The sequence below is a fragment of the Scyliorhinus torazame genome, chromosome 19 (assembly GCF_047496885.1).
Source record: "Scyliorhinus torazame isolate Kashiwa2021f chromosome 19, sScyTor2.1, whole genome shotgun sequence".
Lineage (NCBI taxonomy): Eukaryota > Metazoa > Chordata > Chondrichthyes > Carcharhiniformes > Scyliorhinidae > Scyliorhinus > Scyliorhinus torazame.
Genome location: NC_092725.1, coordinates 38,818,990 through 38,843,390, shown reverse-complemented (window position 1 = coordinate 38,843,390; position 24,401 = coordinate 38,818,990). Strand labels below are relative to the sequence as shown.

The 24,401-nt window shown below is 46.6% G+C and overlaps 1 protein-coding gene across 2 annotated transcripts in view; it reads right to left on the bottom strand.

Moving 5' to 3' along the window:
* The window catches only part of kdm5a (lysine demethylase 5A), a 408,944-nt gene that overhangs the window by 313,869 nt on the left and 70,674 nt on the right, over positions 1-24,401 (bottom strand). For both annotated transcript variants that reach the window (XM_072484202.1, XM_072484201.1), the window contains exons 3-5: positions 15,986-16,108; positions 6,362-6,532; positions 3,569-3,625 (exon numbers count right to left, since the gene is read on the bottom strand). In XM_072484202.1, coding sequence (XP_072340303.1) covers positions 3,569-3,625; positions 6,362-6,532; positions 15,986-16,108 — 351 coding nt within the window. The remainder of the gene's footprint in view (positions 1-3,568; positions 3,626-6,361; positions 6,533-15,985; positions 16,109-24,401) is intronic.

The following is a 24,401-nucleotide window of genomic DNA, read 5'->3' as shown; positions in this document are numbered from 1 at the left end:
AATTCGGTAAAGACAGAAGCAAAATACTCATTCAGCATGACTGCCATACCCTCTGCTTCAGTGAGCAGTTTATCCTGCTTGTCCCTTATGGGCCCCACTCTATCTTTCACTAATCTTTAATATGTTTGAAGAACATTTTGCTATTTGTTTTAGCACAACCTGCCATGCTTTCCTCATGCTTGTTCCTTATTCCAGCTTTTGTCTCTCCTGCATTCGAGATGCTCATAGAACATAGAACAATACAGCGCAGTACAGGCCCTTCGGCCCACGATGTTGCACCGAAACAAAAGCCATCTAACCTACACTATGCCATTATCATCCATATGTTTATCCAATAAACTTTTAAATGCCCTCATCCTGATTTCTATTGCTATTATTATTCCTGCATGCACCAGATGCCTCTTTTTATTCCTTATTTTATCATCAATATCCTTAGTCATCCAGGATACTCGAGCTTTGGATACCCCATATTGATTTCTCATGAGTACATACCTAGCTTGCACCTAAGGATCAGTAAGTTTGCAGATGACACAAAGATTAGCTGTGAGGTTCAGTGTCTTGGGTTACAGGAAGATTTAGACGAGATGGTCAAATGGGCAGATAAGTGACAGATGGAATTTAACGTGAAAAGTTTGAGGCAATACACTTTGGAAGGAGTAATTTTACAAGGAGGTATGAAAGGTCTGACATTGGGAAGTTCCGAGGAACAAAAGGACCTTGGCATGTTTGTCCATAGATCTCTGAAGGCAGAAGGGGGTTGCAGAGAATATTCACCAGAATGTTGCCTGGCATGGAACACTGAAGTTATAAAGAGAGGTTGGATAGGCTTGGGTTGTTTTCACTGGAGCAGAGAAGAGTGAGGGCTGACCTGATTGAGGTGTACAAGATTGAGGGGCATGGACAGGGTGGACAGGGAACAGCTGTTCCCCTTAGTTGAAAGATCAGTTGAACATAGAACATACAGTGCAGAAGGAGGCCATTTGGCCCATGAAGTCTGCACCAACCCACTTAAGCCCTCACTTCCACCCTATCCCCGTAACGCAATATCCCCTTCCAACCGTTTTGGACACGAAGGGCAATTTAACATGGCCAATCCTCCTAACCTGCACGTCTTTGGACTGTGGGAGGATACCGTAGCACCCGGAGGAAACCCACGCAGACACGGGGAGAACGTTATACAGGACACAAGTCACAGTGAGGGATGGGAGGTTTAGGGGGAATTTGATGAAAGCTTTTTTTTAACCCAGAGAGTGGTGACGGTCTGGACTGCATTGCCTGGGAGGGTGGTAGAGGCGGGATGCCTCACATCATTTAAAAAGTACCTGGATGAATACTTGGTACACCATAACGTTCAAGGGTATGGGCCAAGTGCTGGCAAGGGGATTAAGTGGGCAGATCAAGACCTTTCATGCGTCACCGCAGACTCGATGGGCTGAAGGGTCTCTTCTGCACTGTAGTATTCTGTGATTCTGTGAAAGTCTCCCATTTTTCATCCACGGTTTTATCCACCAAAATGCGTTTCCAATCAACCTGCTCAACCTGCGCCAGTTCAAATCTCGACACCTAAAACTTGCTCTTTTCCAGTCTGGGATTGTAATTCGTGACTGATTTTTATCCTTTTCCAACTTAACATTGAATCGTATTATATTATGGTCGCTATTTCCCAATGGCTCCCCCACTCTGACATTCTCCACCTGGCCTGCCTCATTCCCTAGGACCAGATCCATATGTTTGCTAAAGCTATGATTAAAGAGCTAACAGCTCGGCAGGCTGTGACATGACTCTTAGGAGGGGCTGGGTCTGTTTTTAGATTCCTTTTCATCCCTGCCCTGTGTCGATTGTTTAAGCTTAATTTTGAGAGTTCTGCTCTAGTTTCTGAGGAAATGAGGTGTGTTTCTCAGACTGACTTCTGAGAGCTTCTCTCCCAAGGACTGTGTGCATAAATCTGTAAGCCTCTGAGCGTTAACTCGTGGCATTTGACCTGTGTGTGTGGATTTTGCTTCATTGAAATTTTAGAAGTAGATGGGAAAATAAGCTCAAAGACCTTTATTTTGTTTGGAACTGTTTAACTGTTAATTGAAAAGCTGTTTTTTCTTTGATGTTAGTGGGGTTAATTGTGCTAATAATTTATTTTTACATTTAAGGTACACAATTTTTCCCCCCCCCCCCCCCCACTCCAATTAAGGGGCAATTTAGTGTGGCCAATCTACCTATCCTGCACATCTTTGGGCTGTGGGGGTGAGACCCACGCGGACACCGGAAGAATGTGCAATCTCCACATGGACAGTGTCCCGGGTCTTCAGCGCCATGAGGCAATGGTGCTAACCACTGCACCACCTTGCGGCCCAATCACGTGATAATAATAAAATTTGTTTTAATATAAAAGATCCCTGGCTGTCAGTGGAATCACTCCTGGAGCGAAGTATCCATTCCTCACAGTTTACAAATTGAAATTTTGTTGTGGTTAAATCTGGTTTCCTAAACTAAATTGAGGTCTTGTCCAGGTGCCGTAACATCCTATTATATGGCACTTTATTAAACATGTTTTCAAGTAAGTGTACACCACATTAAACGCATTACCCCCATCAACATTCTGTTACCTCAACAAAAAAATCTCAAATCAAATTACTTGAATATAATTTGCCTTAACAAATCCATGATGATTTTCCTTTAATTAATCCACATTTGTCCAAGAGATTATCAATTTTGTTCTTAAATTGGATATTGGAATGCAGAGCAAAATTTGACAATTAAACCAACCTTGAATGTGAGGATAATACCAATCAGCTGTATCAGGATAAAGATAGACTAGCAGAATAAGCAGACAGGTAGCAAATAGAGTTTTGTACAAAGAAGTGTGAGGTGATATATTTTGACAGAAGGGATAGAGAGAGGCAATATAGACTCAATGGAACAGTTCTGAAGAGTGCACAAGAACAAAGGAAATAGGAGTTCATGCGCTCAGATTACTAAGGTGGCAGGACACTGTGGGACTGCAAATGGGATCCTGAGAGACATGGAGTCCAAAAGCAAAGTAATTATCCTTAACCTTTACAAAGCTCTGTTAAAGCCACAAGTAATGTGGTTCTGGTCAGCATTCTTTAGGAAGGCTGTGAGGGGCCCCAAGAGGTTGCAGAGGAGAGTTAACAGAATGTTTCCAAGAATAACAAATTTGAGCTGCAAGGTCAGATTGGAGAAGCTGGGGCCGTTCTCCTTGGAGCAAAGGACACTGAGGGAAGGAAAACAAGTCAGGAAGCGTCAGTGGAGGGAGAAATAGACATTTCAGGTTGTGGCCCATCAAACTCTGATATCTGTCGCACAATCTCAGGGGTCCAAGGTGGCAAGGATGATGTGCACCTGACATCAACAGTACGCTCAATTGCAAGACTGTAGTGAGCATGCTCAAACCAAAATTCATGCCGGATATAAAGCCAAATAATCTAGCCACTTATGCACTTTTTACACGAGCAGGAAACACTATTTTATACACCGAGAGGACTGGGGGCCATCAGGGAGAGGAGGGAGAGGAAAGAGACTTTGAGCTGATTAAACAGAGAAGTTTACCTACCTGATTCAAGTTTTTCACACAGCCGGGAAAGATCGGCATTGAAGAGTTTTCAGCAGTCTATAACAAGGCAAATAATTGAACAATTAAACAGCTGATGCAGCACGTCCTTGTCAATATTCCACAATGAAACAATCGCCTAAGTGCAAGTACTAATTTAATTTCCAGTGCCCAGAAAGGAGGTATAAGTGAATCAGGATACACAATACAAAGAGAGATCAAATTGAGGCAGAGGGGGGAGAGCACAAGGGAAATGGAGGGGGGTGGTGAGGAGAGCACGAGGAGATGGGGAGGTGAGGAGAGCTCGAGGAGATGGGGGAGGGGGAGGAGAGCACGAGGAGATGGGGGAGGGGGAGGAGAGCACGAGGAGATGGGGGAGGGGATGAGAGCACGAGGAGATGGGGGAGGGGAGGAGAGCACGAGGGGATGGGAGGGGAGGAGAGCACGAGGAGATGGGGGCAGGAGGAGAGGACGAGGAGATGGGGAGGGGAGGAGAGCACGAGGGAGATGGGGAGGGGAGGAGAGCACGAGGGAGATGGGGAGGGGAGGAGAGCACGAGGGAGATGGGGAGGGGAGGAGAGCACGAGGGAGATGGGGAGGGGAGGAGAGCACGAGGAGATGGGGAGGAGAGGAGAGCACGAGGAGATGGGGAGGAGAGGAGAGGACGAGGAGATGGGTGAGGTGAGGAGATGGGGAGGGGAAGAGAGGACGAGGAGATGGGGAGGGGAGGGGAGGAGAGGACGAGGAGATGGGGAGGGGAGGAGAGGACGAGGAGAGGGGGGCGGGGAGGAGAGGACGAGGAGATGGGGGCGGGGAGGAGAGGACGAGGAGATGGGGGAGGAGGGGAGAGGACGAGGAGATGGGGGAGGGGAGGAGAGGACGAAGAGATGGGGAGGGGAGGAGAGGACGAAGAGATGGGGGAGGAGAGGAGAGGACGAGGAGATGGGGGAGGTGAGGAGAGGACGAGGAGATGGGGAGGTGAGGAGAGGACGAGGAGATGGGTGAGGTGAGGAGATGGGGAGGGGAAGAGAGGACGAGGAGATGGGGAGGGGAGGGGAGGAGAGGACGAGGAGATGGGGAGGGGAGGAGAGGACGAGGAGATGGGGGAGGGGAGGAGAGGACGAGGAGATGGGGGAGGGGAGGAGAGGACGAGGAGATGGGGAGGGGAGGAGAGGACGAGGAGATGGGGAGGGGAGGAGAGGAGAGGACGAGGAGATGGGGGGAGGGGAGGAGAGGACGAGGAGATGGGGAGGGGAGGAGAGGACGAGGAGATGGGGAGGGGAGGAGAGGACGAGGAGATGGGGAGGGGAGGAGAGGACGAGGAGATGGGGAGGGGAGGGGAGGAGAGGACGAGGAGATGGGGAGGAGAGGACAAGGAGATGGGGGAGGGGAGGAGAGGACGAGGAGATGGGGGAGGGAGGAGAGGACGAGGAGATGGGGAGGGGATGAGAGGACGAGGAGATGGGGAGGGGATGAGAGGATGAGGAGATGGGGAGGGGAGGGGAGGAGGGGACGAGGAGATGGGGGAGGGGAGGAGAGGACGAGGAGATGGGGAGGGGAGAAGAGGACGAGGAGATGGGGGAGGGGAGGAGAGGACGAGGAGATGGGGAGGGGAGGAGAGGACGAGGAGATGGGAGAGGGGAGGAGAGGACGAGGAGATGGGGGAGGGGAGGAGAGGACGTGGAGATGGGGGAGGGGAGGGGAGGAGGGGACGAGGAGATGAGGGAGTGGAGGAGAGGACGAGGAAATGGGGGAAGAGGGGCATAAGGACAAGCAGTCAGACACGTGGTGTGGACAAGTGCATGTTGAGGTCGGCGCTGGGGGCTGGGCGTGCAGATGTGTGACGAGGGTGACGATGTGTGACCTGGAGAGGAGCCTGTCTGCTCGGTGCACCACCCCAATAGGGCTGGGGACGTAGAGAGGCGTGTGGGGGAAAGTGGAGATTGATTTGCTGCTGCAATGGAGGGCCACAGACCGGTGAGTGTGTGTTGCACACGTGATCCCGGGAAACGGGAGTGGTAGTGTGGTGATAGGTCTGGTTTGGATCTGGAAATGATTAAATCGCACACGGCTTGAGAGAGGTCACTGAATGGGGCTTCAATACTGGAAAACGTAATGAACATGTTCAAATGGAGCTCAGAGTGATTGTTGTGGATTAAAAATCACATCACAAACGCTAGAGTATAGAAATCAAGATCACTTGAGGTAGGAATCTATAAGTTATCAGATCAGGAGTAAAACTAAAATCCTGTAGATGTTGAAAGGCTGAAATAAAAACAAGAAATGCTCAGTCTGCTGGCATGACCCCAATCTTCCGGTAGCCTGCCATGATAATTCAGCATTTTGCTCTCGTACCCACATGTCTGCCCTTGGCCTGCTGCAGTGTTCCACTGAAGCCCAACACAAACTGGAGGAGTGGCATCTCAACTTCTGATTAAGCACTTTACAACCCTATATAAACTGTGACATTTCTTCGTTCCACACCGTCATTAATACTTCCTCTGTCACAAACCCTACACATCTTTGTTGCAATCTCTCCTAGCTCCCATCTCTCACTGACTCGACACCACTCGCTCTACAGTATATAATCCAGCCTATATCTCCGTCTCTTTCGCTCTGAAATCATATTGAACTCTAAACATTCACTGTTTCTCTCTCTCTACAGATGCTGCCAGACCTGCTGAGTCTATTCAGAATTTTGTGCTTCTAACTCATCAGGGGCTCTGGTAGTTTGACAGCTATCTGAAATTAACTATTGAAAAGGCGCAGAATAATTTTTATGTTGGTTAATCTTACCGAGAGACTGGCTCCTGTCTGAAACAACTCGTAGGGATACAGAATCCTCTCATAGTGTGACCGTAACAGTGAACCAATGCCTTTTCCTTGTGGGTAACTCATTCGACTGGCAACCTTTGCCCATTTCTTCTCCTTGCACAGCGCTTCAAAACCACCTTCGCTTGCGACCACCTTCAGGAGGAAAATTCATTCTTTAATGCTGAAGCATGCAAGATAAAATTAAAACAAAATCTGTGCAGTGGTTTGGTTCCTCAGCCATTTAAACCGGGTAGATCACCGACTGCGCAGTGATTTAGATTCCCGAGTGTCGTAATATACACCAGTATATCATGGTGCAGACACACACACTGATGGACACACAGCGGGACCAATCAACACACACAACACCGCAGCCAATCACCAGTTAGAGCACACTCACTATAAAGACAGAGGGCATCAGTTTCCCTGCTCATTCGGGATGCAGCCTCTTAGAAGGACAGAGCTTACAGCACAGATCTTCACCATGTGCTGAGTGCATAGACTGGTTAGGACAGGCATAGGTCTTTAGTTTAATCTAATATCGTGTTAACCCACAGTGAAAGTATGTTCAACAGTTTCTAGCTTAATAAAATAGTGTTGAACTATTACAAGTGTTGGTAGCCTGTCTATGTTACTGCTAAGGTAAACGCAGTTTCCACAGATCCAGAGTACCCAACATATCACCGAGTACGGTGGTTTAGATTTGTTTATTGTCACGTATACTGAGGTACACTGAAAAGTATTGTTCTGCATACAGTTCAGACAGATCATTCCACACATGAAAAAAAATCGTGGGGCAAACATAAATACACAATGAAAATACATAGACACAGGCATCGGATGAAGCATACAGGAGTGCAGTTCTACTCAGTAGAGAAGATGTATGAAGAGATCAGATCAGTCCACAAGAGGGACTTTTCAGAGTCTGGTAACAGCGTGGAAGAAGTTGTTTTTGAGTAAGTCCGTGCGTTCTCTCAGACTTTTGTATCTCCTGCCCGATGGAAGAAGTTGGAGGAGTGAACTCTTCGGGAGGGTTTAAACTAATTTGGCAGGGGAATGGGAACCGGATTTGTAGTCCAGCAACTAAGGTAGCCGATATTCAGGACGCCAAAGCGTGTAGTGAGGCAGTGGGGAAGGGGACACTGACAAAGGCGAGTACTTACAGGCACGGAGATGGGTTGAAGTGTGTATACTTCAACGCAAGAAGCATCAGGAATAAGGTGGGTGAACTTAAGGCATGGATCGGTACTTGGGACTACGATGTGGTGGCCATCACGGAAACTTGGATAGAAGAGGGGCAGAAATGGTTGTTGGAGGTTCCTGGTTATAGACGTTTCAATATGATTAGCGAGGGTGGGAACAGAGGTGGGGGGGGGGGGGGGTGGCATTGTTAATTAGAGATAGTATAACAGCTGCAGAAAGGCAGTTCGAGGAGGCTCTGCCTACGGAGGTATTATGGGTTGAAGTCAGAAATAGGAAAGGAGCAGTCACCTTGTTAGGAGTTTTCTATAGGCCCCCCAATAGCAGCAGAGATGTGGGGGAACTGATTGGGAAACAGATTTTGGAAAGGTGCAGAAGTCACAGGGTAGTAGTCATGGGTGACTTCAACTTCCCAAACATTGAGTGGAAACTCTTCAGATCAAATAGTTTGGATGGGGTGGTGTTTGCGCAGTGTATCCAGGAAGCGTTTCTAACACAGTACGTAGATTGTCCGACCAGAGGGGAGGCCATATTGGTACTTGGTAATGAACCAGGGCAAGTGATAGATTTGTTAGTGGGGGAGCATTTTGGAGATAGTGACCACAATTCTGTGACTTTCACTTTAGAAATGGAGTGGGATCGGTGCGTGCAACTGGGCAAGGTTTACAATTGGGGGAAGGATAGATACGATGCTGTCAGACAAGAACTGAAGTGCATAAGTTGGGAACATAGGCTGTCAGGGATGGACACAATTGAAATGTGGAACTTGTTCAAGGAATAGATACTACATGTCCTTGATATGTATGTCCCTGTCAGGCAGGGAAGAGATGGTCGAGTGAGGGAACCATGGTTGACAAGAGAGGTTGAATGTCTTGTTAAGAGGAAGAAGGAGACTTATGTAAGGCTGAGGAAACAAGGTTCAGACAGGGTGCTGGAGGGATACCAGATAGCCAGGAGGAAACTGAAGAAAGGGATTAGGAGAGCGAAGAGAGGGCATGAAAAATCTTTGGCGGGTAGGATCAAGGAAAACCCCAAGGCCTTTTACACATATGTGAGAAATATGAGAATGACTAGAGCGAGGGTAGGTCCGATCAAGGACAGTAGCGGGAGATTGTGAATTGGAGTCTGAAGAGATAGGAGAGGTCTTGAACGAGTACTTTTCTTCAGTATTTACGAATGAGAGGGGCCAGATTGTTGGAGAGGACAGTGTGAAACAGACTGGTAAGCTCTAGGAGATACTTGTTAGGAAGGAAGATATGTTGGGCATTTTGATAAACTTGAGGATAGACAGGTTCCCCAGGCCTGACGGGATATATCCAAGGATTCTATGGGAAGCAAGAGATGAAATTGCTGAGCCGTTGGGAATGTTCTTTTCGTCCTCACTGTCAACAGGGGTGGTACCAGGGGATTGGAGAGTGGCGAATGTCATGCCGCTGTTCAAAAAAGGGAATAGGGATAACCCTGGGAATTACAGGCCAGTTAGTCTTACTTCGGTGGTAGGCAAAGTAATGGAAAGGGTACTGAGGGATAGGATTTTTGAGCATCTGGGAAGACACTGCTTGATTAGGGATAGTCAGCACAGAGTCTTATTGAATTCTTTGAGGAGGTGACCAAGCATGTGGATGAAGGTAAAGCAGTGGATGTCGAGTACATGGATTTTAGTAAGGCATTTGATAAGGTTCCCCATGGAAGGTTTATGCAGAAAGTACGGAGGCATGGGATAGTGGGAAATTTGGCCAGTTGGATAACGAACTGGCTAACCGATAGAAGTCAGAGAGTGGTGGTGGATGGCAAATATTCAGCCTGGAGCCCAGTTACCAGTTGCGTATCGCAGGGATCAGTTCTGGGTCCTCTGCTGTTTGTCATTTTCATTAATGACTTGGATAAGGGAGTTGAAGGGTGGGTCAGTAAATTTGCAGATGATACGAAGATTGGTGGAGTTGTGGATATTGAGGAGGGCTGTTGTCGGCTGCAAAGAGACATAGATATGATGCAGAGCTGGGCTGAGAAGTGGCAGATGTAGTTTAATGTTAAGTAATGGGTTAAGAGACATTGCAATTAGTTGTCTCATTTATGTTAAGGACCCATTAATTGACACTGATATGTAAAGGGGCTTCAGGTGGCCTCTGTCAGGTGATGTATAGTGGGAGTTTTGTGCAAAGCTGTTGGAATGAAATAAATGGGTGTTTGTGAAAAAAGGAACAGTACTTTAGACTCTTCATATCACAGCAACTGAAACGTCTAACATTTAACCCTGAAAAGTGTGAGGTTGTCCATTTTGGAAGGACAAATATGAATGCGGAATACAGGGTTAAAAGTAGGGTTCTTGGCAATGTGGAGGAGCAGAGAGATCTTGGGGTCGATGTTCATAGATCTTTGAAAGTTGCCACTCAAGTGGATAGAGCTGTGAAGAAGGCCTATGGTGTGCTAGCGTTCATTAGCAGAGGGATTGAATTTAAGAGCCGTGAGGTGATGATGCAGCTGTACAAAACCTTGGTAAGGCATATTTGGAGTACTGTGTACAGTTCTGGTCGCCTCATTTTCGGTAGGATGTGGAAGCTTTGGAAAAGGTGCAAAGGAGATTTACCAGGATGTTGCCTGGAATGGAGAGTAGGTCTTACGAGGAAAGGTTGAGGGTGCTAGGCCTTTTCTCATTAGAACGGAGAAGGATGAGGGGCGACTTGAGAGAGGTTTATAAGATGATCAGGGGAATAGATAGAGTAGACAGTCAGAGACTTTTTCCCTGGGTGGAACATACCATTGCAAGGGGACATAAATTTAAGGTGAATGGTGGAAGATATAGGGGGGGATGTCAGAGGTAGGGTCTTTACCCAGAGAGTGGTGGGGGCATGGAATGCACTGCCTGTGGAAGTAGTTGAGTTGGAAACATTAGGGACCTTCAGGCGGCTATTGGATAGGTACATGGATTACGGTAGAATGATGGGGTGTAGATTAATTTGTTCTTAATCGAGGACAAAAGTTCGGCACAATATCGTGGGCCGACGGGCCTGTTCTGTGCTGTATTTTTCTATGTTCTATGAATAAGCTGGGTGGGAGGATTCTTTGAATTTGCTGCCCACACCCCCAGGCAGCGGGAGTTGTAGACAGAGTCAATGGCTAGGAGGTGGGTTTGCCTGATGGACTGGGCGGTGTTCACGACTCTCTGCAGTTTCTTGCTGTCTTGGGCCGAGCAGTTGCCATACCAGGGTGTGATGCAGCCATGAAAGAGAAAATGCTGGAAAATCTCAGCAAGTCTGGCAGCATCTGTAGGGTGAGAAAAGAGCTAACGTTTAGAGTCCGATGACTCTTTGTCAAAGCTAATCTCAAAGCCGTGATGCAGCCAGATAGGATGCTTTCAATGGTGCATCTGTAAAAGGTGGTAAGAGTTCATGTGGATATGCTGAATTTCCTTAGTTTCCGGAGGAAGTATAGGCGCTGTTGTGCTTTCCTGGTCGGAGCGTCAATGTGGGAGGACCAGGACGGAATGTTGGTGATGTGCACACCGAGGAATTTGAAGCTGTCAACCATCTCCACCTCGGCCCCGTTGATGCGGACAGGGGTGCGTACGATACTTTGCTTCCTGAAGTCAATGACTAGCTCTTTAATTTTGCTGACATTAAGGGAGAGATTGTTGTCGTTACACCACTCGACGAGGTTCTCGGAGGGCATTAAAAAGTTTATTGGATAAACATATGGATGATAACGGCATAGTGTAGGTTAGATGGCTTTTGTTTTGGTGCAACATCGTGGGCCAAAGGGCCTGTACTGCGCTGTATCGTTCTATGTTCTAGGTTCTCTAACTTCCTCCTGTATTCTAACTCGTCGTGTCATCAGCAAACCTGTAGATGATTTGGTTCCTTAAGTCACTAAACCCGATTAGATCCCATCTTAGCTGCCTGTTCTTGCTGATCAGAATCCAATTCTCCTGCTTGTTGTTGTCACGATACCTGTACAAACTCACTGGCTTGGCTTTATATCAAGAACCACCATTCAGTAAGGTGTCAGTGGAATCTTTTTTACCATCTGCTAGCACCTTCAGTGAAGAAAAGTGGAAGGGAAAACACTAAAACAAATTTAAGCAATAGACAACTTATTTGAAAAGGATTCAGAGCTTCAAGATCAACTTCAACTTTTATTTATAGTGCCTTTAACATGTGCTGAATTGAAGTATTACCAAATAAACTATGACACCAAGTCACATCGATAAAATAGCCCAAAGCTTGATTAATGCAGTGAATTTCAAACAGCACCCTAATGTAAGAAAGAAAAGTAAAGAGGCTGAGAGGTTCAGTGAGGGAATTCTAGAGCTCCTGGCCTTGCAGTTGAAGGCATAACCCTCAATGGTGAAGTGCTATGGTCAGGAGATCAGAACTAGAGGAATAAGGTTATGATACTGGAAGAAATTATCAAATGGCATAAGCTCAATATTTCAGAATGCCTAGAAAATGTAGTCATGATGTGGAGATGCCAGCGTTGGACTGGGGTGGGCGCAGTCTTGCAACACCAGGTTTAAGACCAACAGGTTTGTTTCAAATCACTAGCTTTTGGAGCACAGCTCCTTCCTCAGGTGAATGAAGAGGTGTGTTCCAGAAACATATATATATAGACAAAGTCAATGATGCAAGATGATATTTTGAATGAGAGTCTTTGCAAGTAATTAAGTCTTTACAGGTCCAGATGGAGCGACTGGAGAGAGGGACAATCACAGGTTAAAGAGTGTGAATTGTCTCAAGTCAGGACAGTTGGTAGGATTTAGCAAGCCCAGGCCAGATGGTGGGGGGTGAATGTAATGCGACATGAATCGAAGGTCCCGGTTGAGGTCGTACTCATGTGTGCAGAATCTGGCTATCAGTTTCTGCGCGCCGATTCTGCGTTGTCGTGCGTCCTAACGGCCGCCTCGTGGTGGACAGGTGGTGCTCGAAGTGACAGGTAGATGAGTTTTTGGAATCTTGTGCTCCCGCTCCGATGCCTCAAGCTCTCCTTTACATGTTCAATGCCTTCCCCCCAAAAAAAGTCTTCATTTTGACGAGTCAGAAGCCAGCGTCACCTCTTCAGGGATGTTTTCATACCCTTTTTCAAAAATGCCAATGTGTTCAGACCCAAGACATGGGCTTAGGAATATTTTGCAATCTTTTCATAAGAAAGGAATAAAGAAGACATTAGAGTTAAAGAGGAGGAATAGTGTGAAATATTGGATAGAATTAACACAGAGAAAAAATATTCAGATGTTTAGCATCTTTGAAATTGGGTAAATTACCAGATCCAGATGAAACGTGAATCCAAGTTCATGCGAAGGAATGAAAGAAACAATGGAGTCTCAGCCATCACTTTCCAGCCTCTCTGGCTACAAGTGCAGTGCCAGAGAAGAACTTTTAACGTCACGTCATTGTGTAAAAAGGGATGAGGGTAACATGGCAATCAAACTATTGGAAAAATTGTTTGGAAAAATCCTGAGAGCATAAATGGTCAATTAGAGAGACACAGATTGATAGAGGACAACGAGCAAGGAAAGATAAATCGGATTCAACTTTTGGGCAGGTTACAAACAGGGTTGGTAAGGGTTAGCATTCCTGGTGCAGCTTTTGTGAATTTTAGGCAAGGAGAAATTGGCAGACAGATCTGTCAATTAAAAATCGATGGATTGAAGATAAATTTATAAGTTGGATCCGCAATTGGTTCTCTGGCAGGAAGCAAAGGGTAAAAGTGGACAGATCCATGGATAAACTGCAACTGGAAGGCCGTCTCCAGGAGGGTTCAAAAAGGCCAAGTTCCGGCAGTGGGGGTTCAAAAGGTCCTTCGCTTTTCTCAATTGCACTCCATGCTTCCCCCGTCCCCACAACCCAAATCTCTCGTGCCCACTTCCACCGACCTCCACGTACACCTTCTCTTCCCCCCGCCCTCAAGCATGTGGCACCCACCTCCCCTCTTTCCCCCCCCCCCAAACGTATGTTGCCTGCCCATCACTCTTTCCCTCCCCAACCCTCACTTCCCCACTGCCCCCCCCCCCCCTCCCCCGCAAGCTCGCCTAGGTAGGGTGCTCATTCGAGGGGTCGGTGTAGACTCGACAGGCCGAAAGGCCGCCTTCTGCACCACATGAATCTATGATTCTATAACTGATTCCTTATCCAGCTAAAGTGCGACCTGTAAAGGCCCTTGCTGTTGATTCACTTATTTCCCATTTCTTTTATTTTGTTGTTATCTGGATTTATCTGCTTTTGGTATCTGGATCTGAAATGGAGACTTACCTCCAAGTCATACGGGTAAGTGAGGAACAAGTTTCAAAATAGCACACTGTGGTATGAAGTCTTAGATTTTGAACATAAGAACTCAGACTTTATGGCACGCGAGAGATTTGGTTTGATCAGTTGGATGGTAGCCAACGGATTGGGCAGGACCAGTATTCTGCCCAGCATCAGACAGCAACTGGATATTGCCAGGTGCGTTTTTCACAGGACCCAGCAAAGGTAAGGTTGAGTGTTAAATTGACAAACCTGTTGACTGTAGTTATTGGGCAGACCCGAACAAGCGCCGGAATGTGGCGACTAGGGGTTTTTCCACAGTAACTTCATTGAAGCCTACTTGTGACAATAAGTGATTATGAAATACTTTGGGTTTTTTTTATTAAAAGTTACTTTTAACTGTGTTGCAATCTGGGTCAAGTGGAGCTGGAATTGACTGTGCCTAATCCAGGGTGTCGTAGCATGCCCCAACCTCTAGGAGCCCTATCTTGTCCATTAATCTTTGACGCTGCAGAGGATTGTGACCTGCAAGTTGTATGTTGGGCAATCTTGAGCTAAATCAAGATTTTTTTTTTTTTTTTAATTAAATCAGCAAAATACATGTGCATTCCTTATCTTAGTTTTCAAATCGGTGTACTTTGTGATGCATTTAATGTGTCCACATTCTCAAATTCTGAACAACTCAGACCTCTCAAAAGCAAACAGTTCAGACTTATAAACTTTTTCAACTAATACAATTGTTACAGGTGACAAACAACGTTCAACTTAAACACACTATCCGTGTGGAGTTTGCACATTCTCCCAGTGTTTGCGTGGGTCACGCCCCCTCAACCCTAAGATGTGCAGGGTGGGTGGATTGGCCATGCTAAACTGCCCTTTAATTGGAAAATTAAATAATTGGGTACTCTAAATATTTTAAAAACTGAAACGATCACACAATAAACAGCCATGGGCAAAAATTTGACAGTTCCAAATGAAGTTAAAGCATACAAAAGATTGATGCCATGGGGATAGCAACCCTGAAAGCAAATATTTTCTGATGCCCAAAGATTGACGTCAGGCTAAATGGCCTGTAGTTCCCAGTTTCCTCTCTTCCTCCTTTTCTGAATGGTAGTGTTGCATTTGTTGAAGTGTCGCAAGATGGAGAGCATTGGAACAGGTGAACAGCTTGAAAGTTTCAGCAGCAGATGGGCTGATGCAGATATAGAGTCAGGCAATATTACAGTGTGAAGTAGGAATTCTTGCTGATGAAAAGGATATGGGGTCAGTCGCTCACCTTGTTTAAACAGAATGGCAAGATTGTGAACAGTTGGGTGACACGGTGGTCAGCACTGCTGCCTCACGCCACTGAGGACCCGGGTTCGATCCAGTCCCGGGTCACTGTCCATGTGGAGTTTCCCCATTCTCCCCATGTCTGCGTGGGTCTCACACTCACAACGCAAAGATGTGCTGGGTGGGTGGATTGGCCACGCTAAATTGCCCCTTAATTGGGTAGTCTAAATTTATCTTTTTTTAATTTAAAAAAAGTTTGGCACAGCCAGAGACTAGTCCGGAAGAAGGAATAGTGAGGGATCTGGGCTCATGGCAAGTTAATGTTCAAGTCCATGTGACTCTTCTTCAGAAGCTTTTGGAAGTTGGACATGGACTTGTGAGGTGACCTCTTCAAGGGCATGAAAGGAAAGAGAGTCTGAAGATTAGATGATTGAAGAAGAAAGCACGGGTATTTTTAAGGAGTGAGTTAACATAAGCAGATTTAAATGGAGAGACAGTGTTTACAATAACTGCTGACATGAAGGCCAGGAAGGGAACCTGGGTGGTCAGCAGTTTAGTATAGATCATGATTCAAATGGTGGAAATTGGAGAGGGCATAAGAGAAATAATGGCTTGTGATTTGTGGTAACACAGAAGGAATTACATTATTTAAATCGCCCTACTGCTCTTAAACCCGAGCTGCTGACATGTGTCACAATGATGGTATCCAGTAAGAATTGAAGCATGGATTATGGCCTGGTCTGCAACTCCGTCCAAACAAAACGTGTTGGCAAGACAAAATAAAAGGGCAGCCTAAAATTAAATCACTCCAGAGTCAGGGATAGGTCATCTAATTTCCGTTATTGAAAAACTCCTGTGCAAAAAAAAAAATTAAAATAGGTGAAGTTGTTCTGACCTTACTCAGTGTGTATAAATCCAACATTTTCCTCTCCACATGTGGGATTTTCAGTGTGGATCCCTGCAGTTCCCAGAATTTTGCTATGTGATCTAGAAAATTCAACTTCACTCGTGTTTGTGCCTGAAAGAACATAACACAATGGTCAGTCAGGAATGTTATAGAAAATCTGTACAACTGAAGTCATTTCAGTGTCATATCAACCCAATGACAGCAATTTTACTAGAAGTGGTTATGAGCCTCAAAGTATAAACTTGAATGAAAGTATTCACAGACTAGATAATTCAATCACTAAAAGCTACCATGCAAAGCATACTTCATATGCTGGACAACAAATTTCAATCAGAAGAAAAACTGGCTGACAAAATATTATTCAAAGTTTTTTTTAAACTGGGTTGCCTTCTTCAGCGATCACTCGCTGATGAGTTTGATTGTCCACCTAAGAAACGCCGTGTTACTGGTCATGGGCCCTTGCATGGCTGATGAGCCCGATCCTGGAGCCGCATCTCCAACCTTGCATACTTGACAGGTGTTTCCAGGAGGTGGGTCTTCGGACCTTCTTTTTCAGGCTCATTTAGCACACTGGGCTAAATCGCTGGCTTTTAAAGCAGACCAAGGCAGGCCAGCAGCACGGTTCAATTCCCGTACCAGCCTCCCCGAACAGGCGCCGGAATGTGGCGACTAGGGGCTTTTCACAGTAACTTCACTGAAGCCTACTTGTGACAATAAGCGATTTTCATTCATTTCCTTATCCAGGCCTCCTCTTGCTGGCAGGTGGCCTCGAGAAATTGCGTCCCTTCAATCAAAGGTTCCTCCTTCAAAGCAAGGGTCTCGTAGGCATTGATATCATAGAATTTACAGTGCAGAAGGAGGCCATTCGGCCCATCGAGTCTGCACCGGCTCTTGGAAAGAGCACCCCACCCAAGGTCAACACCTCCACCCTATCCCCATAACCCCACCCAACACTAAGGGCAATTTTGGACACTAAGGGCAATTTATCATGGCCAATCCACCTAACCTGCACATCTTTGGACTGTGGGAGGAAACCGGAGCACCCGGAGGAAACCCACGCACAGACAGTGACCCAGGCCGGAATCGAACCTGGGACCCTGGGAGCTGTGAAGCAATTGTGCTTTCCACAATGCTACCTACCGTGCTGCCCATACTGCAATCCTGCATTTCTTGAGGTAAGCCTTCAGGGTGTCTTTGAAGTTGTTCTTTGTATCGGAAGCCTTCCTCGAGCTGGCCGAAGAGGATTTGCTTTGGCAGTTGGGACTCCGGCTTCCCAAGCACATGGTTGGCCGAGTGGGGTTGGCTTCAGGTGATCATGGCCTCAATGCTGGAGCTCCTGGATCCTTCAATGACGCTTATATCAGTACGCTGGTCCTCCCAGCTGATGCAGAGTATCAGTCTCAGGCAGCGTGAAAGGAACCCCACAAGGGCCTTGAAGTGGCGGCTGTACAGAGTCCAAGTTTCTGAGCTGTACAGAAGCAGTATGGGACAAATGGGACTGGCTTAGTGGTAAAAACTGGGCAGCATGAAGAGGTTGAGCTGAAGGGCCTGTTTCCATGCTGTAAACCTCTATGACTCTCGGACCTGGGAGGACAATTACTTCAATTACCCAAGACTCTCCTCTCCTTACGCATCCAACGGCAGCGTTCATGGTTGGATACGATGTTGGATCTCCACATGGATTGCAGATGGCTCCCCAGAGGTTGCTCCCCAGGTAAGGGAACTGTTCCAACATTCTGGAGGTTTTCTTCATTGATGTTGATACAGGGAGACGCCGGATGTTGCCCTGGGACGGGTTGGGAAAAGACCCGAGAGTCTTTGGGCAGCACGGTAGCACAAGTGGATAGCACTGTGGCTTCACAGCTCCAGGGTCCCAGGTTCGATTCCCCACTGGGTCACTGTCTGTGCGGAGTCTGCACGTTCTCCCAGTGTCTGCGTGGGTTTCCTCCCACAGTCCAAAGACGTGCAGGTTAGGTGGATTGGCCATGATAAATTGCCCTTAGTGACCAAAAAGGTTAGGTTATCGGGTTCTGGGGATGGGGTGGAAGTGAGGGCTTAAGTGGGTCGGTGCAGACTCGATGGGCTGAATGGCCTCCTTCTGCACTGTATGTTCTATGAGGATGAGACCAATTCTTAAGTATGTCTCCGCAAAGGTATCAAGTATGGCTTGGAGATTCTCTTCTGAGAGCGGAGATGGGTATTGTTTTCTGCATACCTCAGTTCCACAAGCGATGTTAGTGTCGTTTTCTTCTTGGATTTCAAAGAATACAGCCTTCGGCCCTTAAAGCCTGTGGCGATCACGTGTCAACCGGTTACAGTCTTCCCTTCATCCTGTCGACAACACCCACTCCACTGGGAAGCTTTTTTAAAATAAATATATTTTTATTCCAAACTCAAAGTTAGATTACAAAAAACACCCACAACACAATGTTTTTTAAAATATTTTTCCCATTGTTGCAGGAATAGGGCCTGGGTAGGGTGGCCTTTTGAAGGGTCGGTGCAGACTCAATGGGCCAAATGGCCTCCTTCTGCACTGTGGGGCTTCTATATTACAGATTCAATAAAACATGTCCCTGACAAATCGTTAACCATATAAAGAGTCCCAACCCTACCTCCTCGCCAACTCACGGTCTCGGACAAAGTCATTTGCCTTTTCTGGCGCCTGAAAATAATGTTTCTTGCCCTTGAATGTTACCCACAACTTGGCTGTGTACAACACCCCAAACCAAACATTCTCCGATAGAGTGTCGCTTTGGCCCCGTTGAACCCGCCCGCCTCTTGGCCAGGTCTGCCCTAATGTTTTGATATCTCCAGACCCGATTTCCTTCCCAGATACCGTCTCAAGTTGCCTGGTCCACCTCAGCATCTTCTCTTTATCCTCAGACTTCACAGCCCGGGGCAGCTCCCAGCCCTCAGCTTCTCAGGGATGGGTGGGCCCGATGCACTCCGGGGGGGTGGGGGGCTTCTCAAATACTTTCTCATCCACCAACTTCTTAAATATTCTCATCACGTAGCTGGTGGCATCGTTCCCTCCACTCCCATGCTGCCTGGACCGATTCTTCTGGTCGTTGATTCTTGCCAGCAGCACCTTGCACATTTCCCCGAATATCCTCCACTTCTGGGGATACGATTCGGTCACTCTGGTCTGAGATTGTCTTCTGCACTTCTTTTATCGTTGCACCCTGTGCATCCAAGCCCTTCTCCACTCGCTGCAGACACCCCTCATGGAGGTGCTACCACTCCCTCAATCACTCTCATCCAGTCCTCTGCACTTCCTTGCACTGTTGTCAAAACTCATCTATAACGAAGCTCATCAGCTGCTCCATCTGCAATGTGGCCCTCGACTCCAACCCATCTTTCCCACTGATGCTGTGCCACGAGACTCTTCCAATCCACGGGCTAGGGCTCTCACCGATTTCTGCCGGGTCTGGTCGCCAGTCGTCATCCCAAACGGGGAAGAAACCACCATCCACCACTCTCCTCACAATTAATCACCAAAAAACACCCCTCGAATGGGGATGAAATTCCAAAACCATCACCTCCATGCAGGAGCCACGCTGTGAGAGAGACAAGCTGTTCTTGACAAGCTTTTGGAGTGGGAAGTAGGGAAAAAGTAACAATTCCAGTTTAATATTACAACACATCATCAATCTTTGAAGAGACTGAAGCAATAGTACACCCCATATACAGTATAAATTTAATAAAACTCATCACAATTTTTAAGTGCAACTTATATTCAGCTTTTTTATTCTCATCTCAGCACATACTTCACAAACGTATTCATTTCTCAATTTACATCATAAATTGATCAGAATTTTGTGCAGTTTAATTACATTTCGGATTTCAGATACCGTGCATAAAGTTACATTACAATAGCCGGGGCTAGCTATAATCAAAAGTAAATAAAATGGCTGGAAAAGTAAGATGTATCACTGAAGAATAAATACACGGTACCTGGAATAAATTTCTTGTTGACATGTTCGCCAGAAAAATCGCCACGGCAAACAATGCAAATCAAGTGAACTTCTTGATTATGGATAGTCAGCACGTATTTGTGAGAGGTAGGTCTTGCCTTACAAGTCTTATTGAATTCTTTGAGGAGGTGACCAAGCATGTGGATGAAGGTAAAGCAGTGGATGTAATGTACATGGATTTTAGTAAGGCATTTGATAAGGTTCCCCATGGAAGGTTTATGCAGAAAGTAAGGAGGCATGGGATAGTGGGAAATTTGGCCAGTTGGATAACGAACTGGCTAACCGATAGAAGTCAGAGAGTGGTGGTGGATGGCAAATATTCAGCCTGGAGCCCAGTTACCAGTGGCGTACCGCAGGGATCAGTTTTGGGTCCTCTGCTGTTTGTGATTTTCATTAATGACTTGGATGAGGGAGTTGAAGGGTGGGTCAGTAAATTTGCAGATGATACGAAGATTGGAGGAGTTGTGGATAGTGAGAAGGGCTGTTGTCGGCTGCAAAGAGACATAGATAGGATGCAGAGCTGGGTTGAGAAGTGGCATATGGAGTTTAACCCTGAAAAGTGTGAGGTTGTCCATTTTGGAAGGACAAATATGAATGTGGAATACAGGGTTAACGATAGAGTTCTTGGCAATGTGGAGGAGCAGAGAGATCTTGGGGGTCTATGTTCATACATCTTTGAAAGTTGCCACTCAAGTGGATAGAGCTGTGAAGAAGGCCTATGGTGTGCTAGCGTTCATTAACAGAGGGATTGAATTTAAGAGCCGAAAGGTGATGATGCAGCTGTACAAAACCTTGGTAAGGCCACATTTGGAGTACTGTGTACAGTTCTGGTCGCCTCATTTTAGGAAAGATGTGGAAGCTTTGGAAAAGGTGCAAAGGAGATTTACCAGGATGTTGCCTGGAATGGAGAGTAGGTCTTACGAGGAAAGGTTGAGGGTGCTAGGCCTTTTCTCTTTAGGACGGAGAAGGATGAGGGGCGACTTGAGAGAGGTTTATAAGATGATCAGGGGAATAGATAGAGTAGACAGTCAGAGACGTTTTCCCCGGGCGGAACAAACCATTACAAGGGGACATAAATTTAAGGTGAAAGGTGGAAGATATAGGGGGGATGTCAGAGGTAGGTCCTTTACCCAGAGAGTAGTGGGGGCATGGAATGCACTGCCTGTGGAAGTAGTTGAGTCAGAAACATTAGGGACCTTCAAGCAGCTATTGGATAGGGACATGGATTACGGTAAAATGATATAGTGTAGATTTATTTGTTCTTAAGGGCAGCACGGTAGCATTGTGGATAGCGCAATTGCTTCACAGCTCCAGGGTCCCAGGTTCGATTCCGGCTTGGGTCACTGTGTGGAGTCTGCACATCTTCCCCGTGTCTGCGTGGGTTTCCTCCGGGTGCTCCGGTTTCCTCCCACAGTCCAAAGATGTGCAGGTTAGGTGGATTGGCCATGATAAATTGCCCTTAGTGTCCAAAATTGCCCTTAGTGTTGGGTGGAGGTGTTGACTATGGGTAGGGTGCTCTTTCCAGGGGCCGGTGCAGACTCAATGGGCCGAATGGCCTCCTGCACTGTAAATTCAATGATAATCTATGATTAATCTAGGACCAAGGTTCGGCACAACATCGTGGGCCGAAGGGCCTGTTCTGTGCTGTATTTTTCTATGTTCTATGTTCCCACGGGATGAGGTTCACAAATGCAGTTTGGGGGATTTTCTATGGGTTTTAAATTTGCAGAGAAATGATACTCGATCGATTGAACCGATTACACCTCAAGCACACATCATCCAACTAACTGTGATGAGATGGTGGATCTGAAACTTCACTAGAAGAATGGTAGCCTGGCAACCAAATAACCAACAATAACATTGCCAAGACCTTATTTTCCCACGATCTATCCATAGTGAGCAACAAGGAAAACAACATTTCGCAAGGATGAAAAGAGCACAGAACTAGAGTGAGAACTTGTATACATGAACCACGACAGTTGGATTATTCTCCTCCCATTCCAAGCTCTTCTCCAGCGGTGGCACATTCTCTTCAATCCTGGCAGCACAGGAAAGATGGCAACGTACAGTTCTGACCAGCTCTGGCAGCCACAATTAAAAGCTAGTTTTGATAATAATGACCTTGTAACTAGCATCGATTGTTGTTAAAAACCCATCTGATTCACTCATGACCTTTAGTGAAGAAAATCTGCTATCCTTAGCTGATGTAGCCTATATGTAACTCCAGACGGCCAGCAACATGGTTACAAAGTTTGATAAGGTTCCCCACGGTAGGCTATTGCAAAAAATACGGAGGCTGGGGATTGAGGGTGATTTAGAGATGTGGATCAGAAATTGGCTAGCTGAAAGAAGACAGAGGGTGGTGGTTGATGGGAAATGTTCAGAATGGAGTACAGTCACAAGTGGAGTACCACAAGGATCTGTTCTGGGGCCGTTGCTGTTTGTCATTTTTATCAATGACCTAGAGGAAGGCGCAGAAGGGTGGGTGAGTAAATTTGCAGACGATACTAAAGTCGGTGGTGTTGTCGATAGTGTGGAAGGATGTAGCAGGTTACAGAGGGATATAGATAAACTGCAGAGCTGGGCTTAGAGGTGGCAAATGGAGTTTAATGTAGAGAAGTGTGAGGTGATTCACTTTGGAAGGAATAACAGGAATGCGGAATATTTGACTAATGGTAAAGTTCTTGAAAGTGTGGATGAGCAGAGGGATCTAGGTGTCCATGTACATAGATCCCTGAAAGTTGCCACCCAGGTTGATAGGGTTGTGAAGAAGGCCTATGGAGTGTTGGCCTTTATTGGTAGAGGGATTGAGTTCCGGAGTCGGGAGGTCATGTTGCAGCTGTACAGAACTCTGGTACGGCCGCATTTGGAGTATTGCGTACAGTTCTGGTCACCGCATTATAGGAAGGACGTGGAGGCTTTGGAGCGGGTGCAGAGGAGATTTACCAGGATGTTGCCTGGTATGGAGGGAAAATCTTATGAGGAAAGGCTGATGGACTTGAGGTTGTTTTCATTGGAGAGAAGAAGGTTAAGAGGAGACTTAATAGAGGCATACAAAATGATCAGGGGGTTGGATAGGGTGGACAGTGAGAGCCTTCTCCCGCGGATGGATATGGCTGGCACGAGGGGACATAGCTTTAAACTGAGGGGTAATAGATATAGGACAGAGGTCAGAGGTAGGTTCTTTACGCAAAGAGTAGTGAGGCCGTGGAATGCCCTACGTGCTACAGTAGTGAACTCGCCAACATTGAGGGCATTTAAAAGTTTATTGGATAAACATATGGATGATAATGGCATAGTGTAGGTTAGATGGCTTTTGTTTCGGTGCAACATCGTGGGCCGAAGGGCCTGTACTGCGCTGTATTGTTCTATGTTCTATGTTCTAAAGCCCAATGAAACCTGAAGAAGTACATGGCATCAATCTTGACACCGGACTTGAAACGGTAAACCCAGCCTTGTAGACACTGCAAAATCCTCCTTACAAAATTCTGAGGGCTTGGGCTAAGATTGGGAGCTGTTTCTCAGACCAGACAAGCCTGACATTGTCATACTCACGGAATCATACCTCACAGACAATGTCCCAGACACCACCATCACCATTCCTGTCCCACCAGCAGGACAGAACCATCAGAGGTGGCGGCGGTGATATACAGTCGGGAGTGGTTTTTCCGGGGAATCCTCAACTTTAGGCCAGGTCCTAAAGGACGGAACTGCTGGATTAGGTCTGCTGCAGGTTGTGAGGGAAAGAACAAGAGGGGAAAACATACATGTTCTTTGTGTCACTGTTGCCGATACATCTGTCCATGACAGTGTGGGTAGGAGTGACCACCACACTCCCTGTGGAACCAAGTCCTGCTTTCACAGTGAGGGTACCCTCTATCATGGCACTATCACTGGGCTAAATATATTCAAACAGATCTAGCAAGTCAAAACTGGGCACCCAGGAGGTGCGGTGTGCCATCAACAGCAGAATTGTATTCAATCACAATCTATAACCTCATGGTCCGGCATATCCCCCACTCTAGCATTATCACCAAGACAGGATTCAACCCTAGTTCAATGAAGAGTGCACAGGGAATGCTAGAAGCAGTACCATGCACACGGAAAAATGAGGTGCGAACCTGGTGAAGCTACAACACAGGACTAGTTTCATAAACAGCATGTGACAGACGGAGCTAAACAATCCCACAACCAACAGCTCAGATCCAGGCTCTGCAGTCTTGCCACATCCAGTCACAAATTTCTGTGAATAACTGAACAACCCACTGGAGGAGACAGCTTCACAAATATCATTGCAAAAGACAATTCTGAAGCATTTGCAACCATCTTCAGCCAGAAATGCCGAGTGGATGATATATCTCGGCCTCCTGATGTGCCCAGCGACGCAGACACCAGTCTACAGCCAATTTGAGTCACTCCACGTGATATCA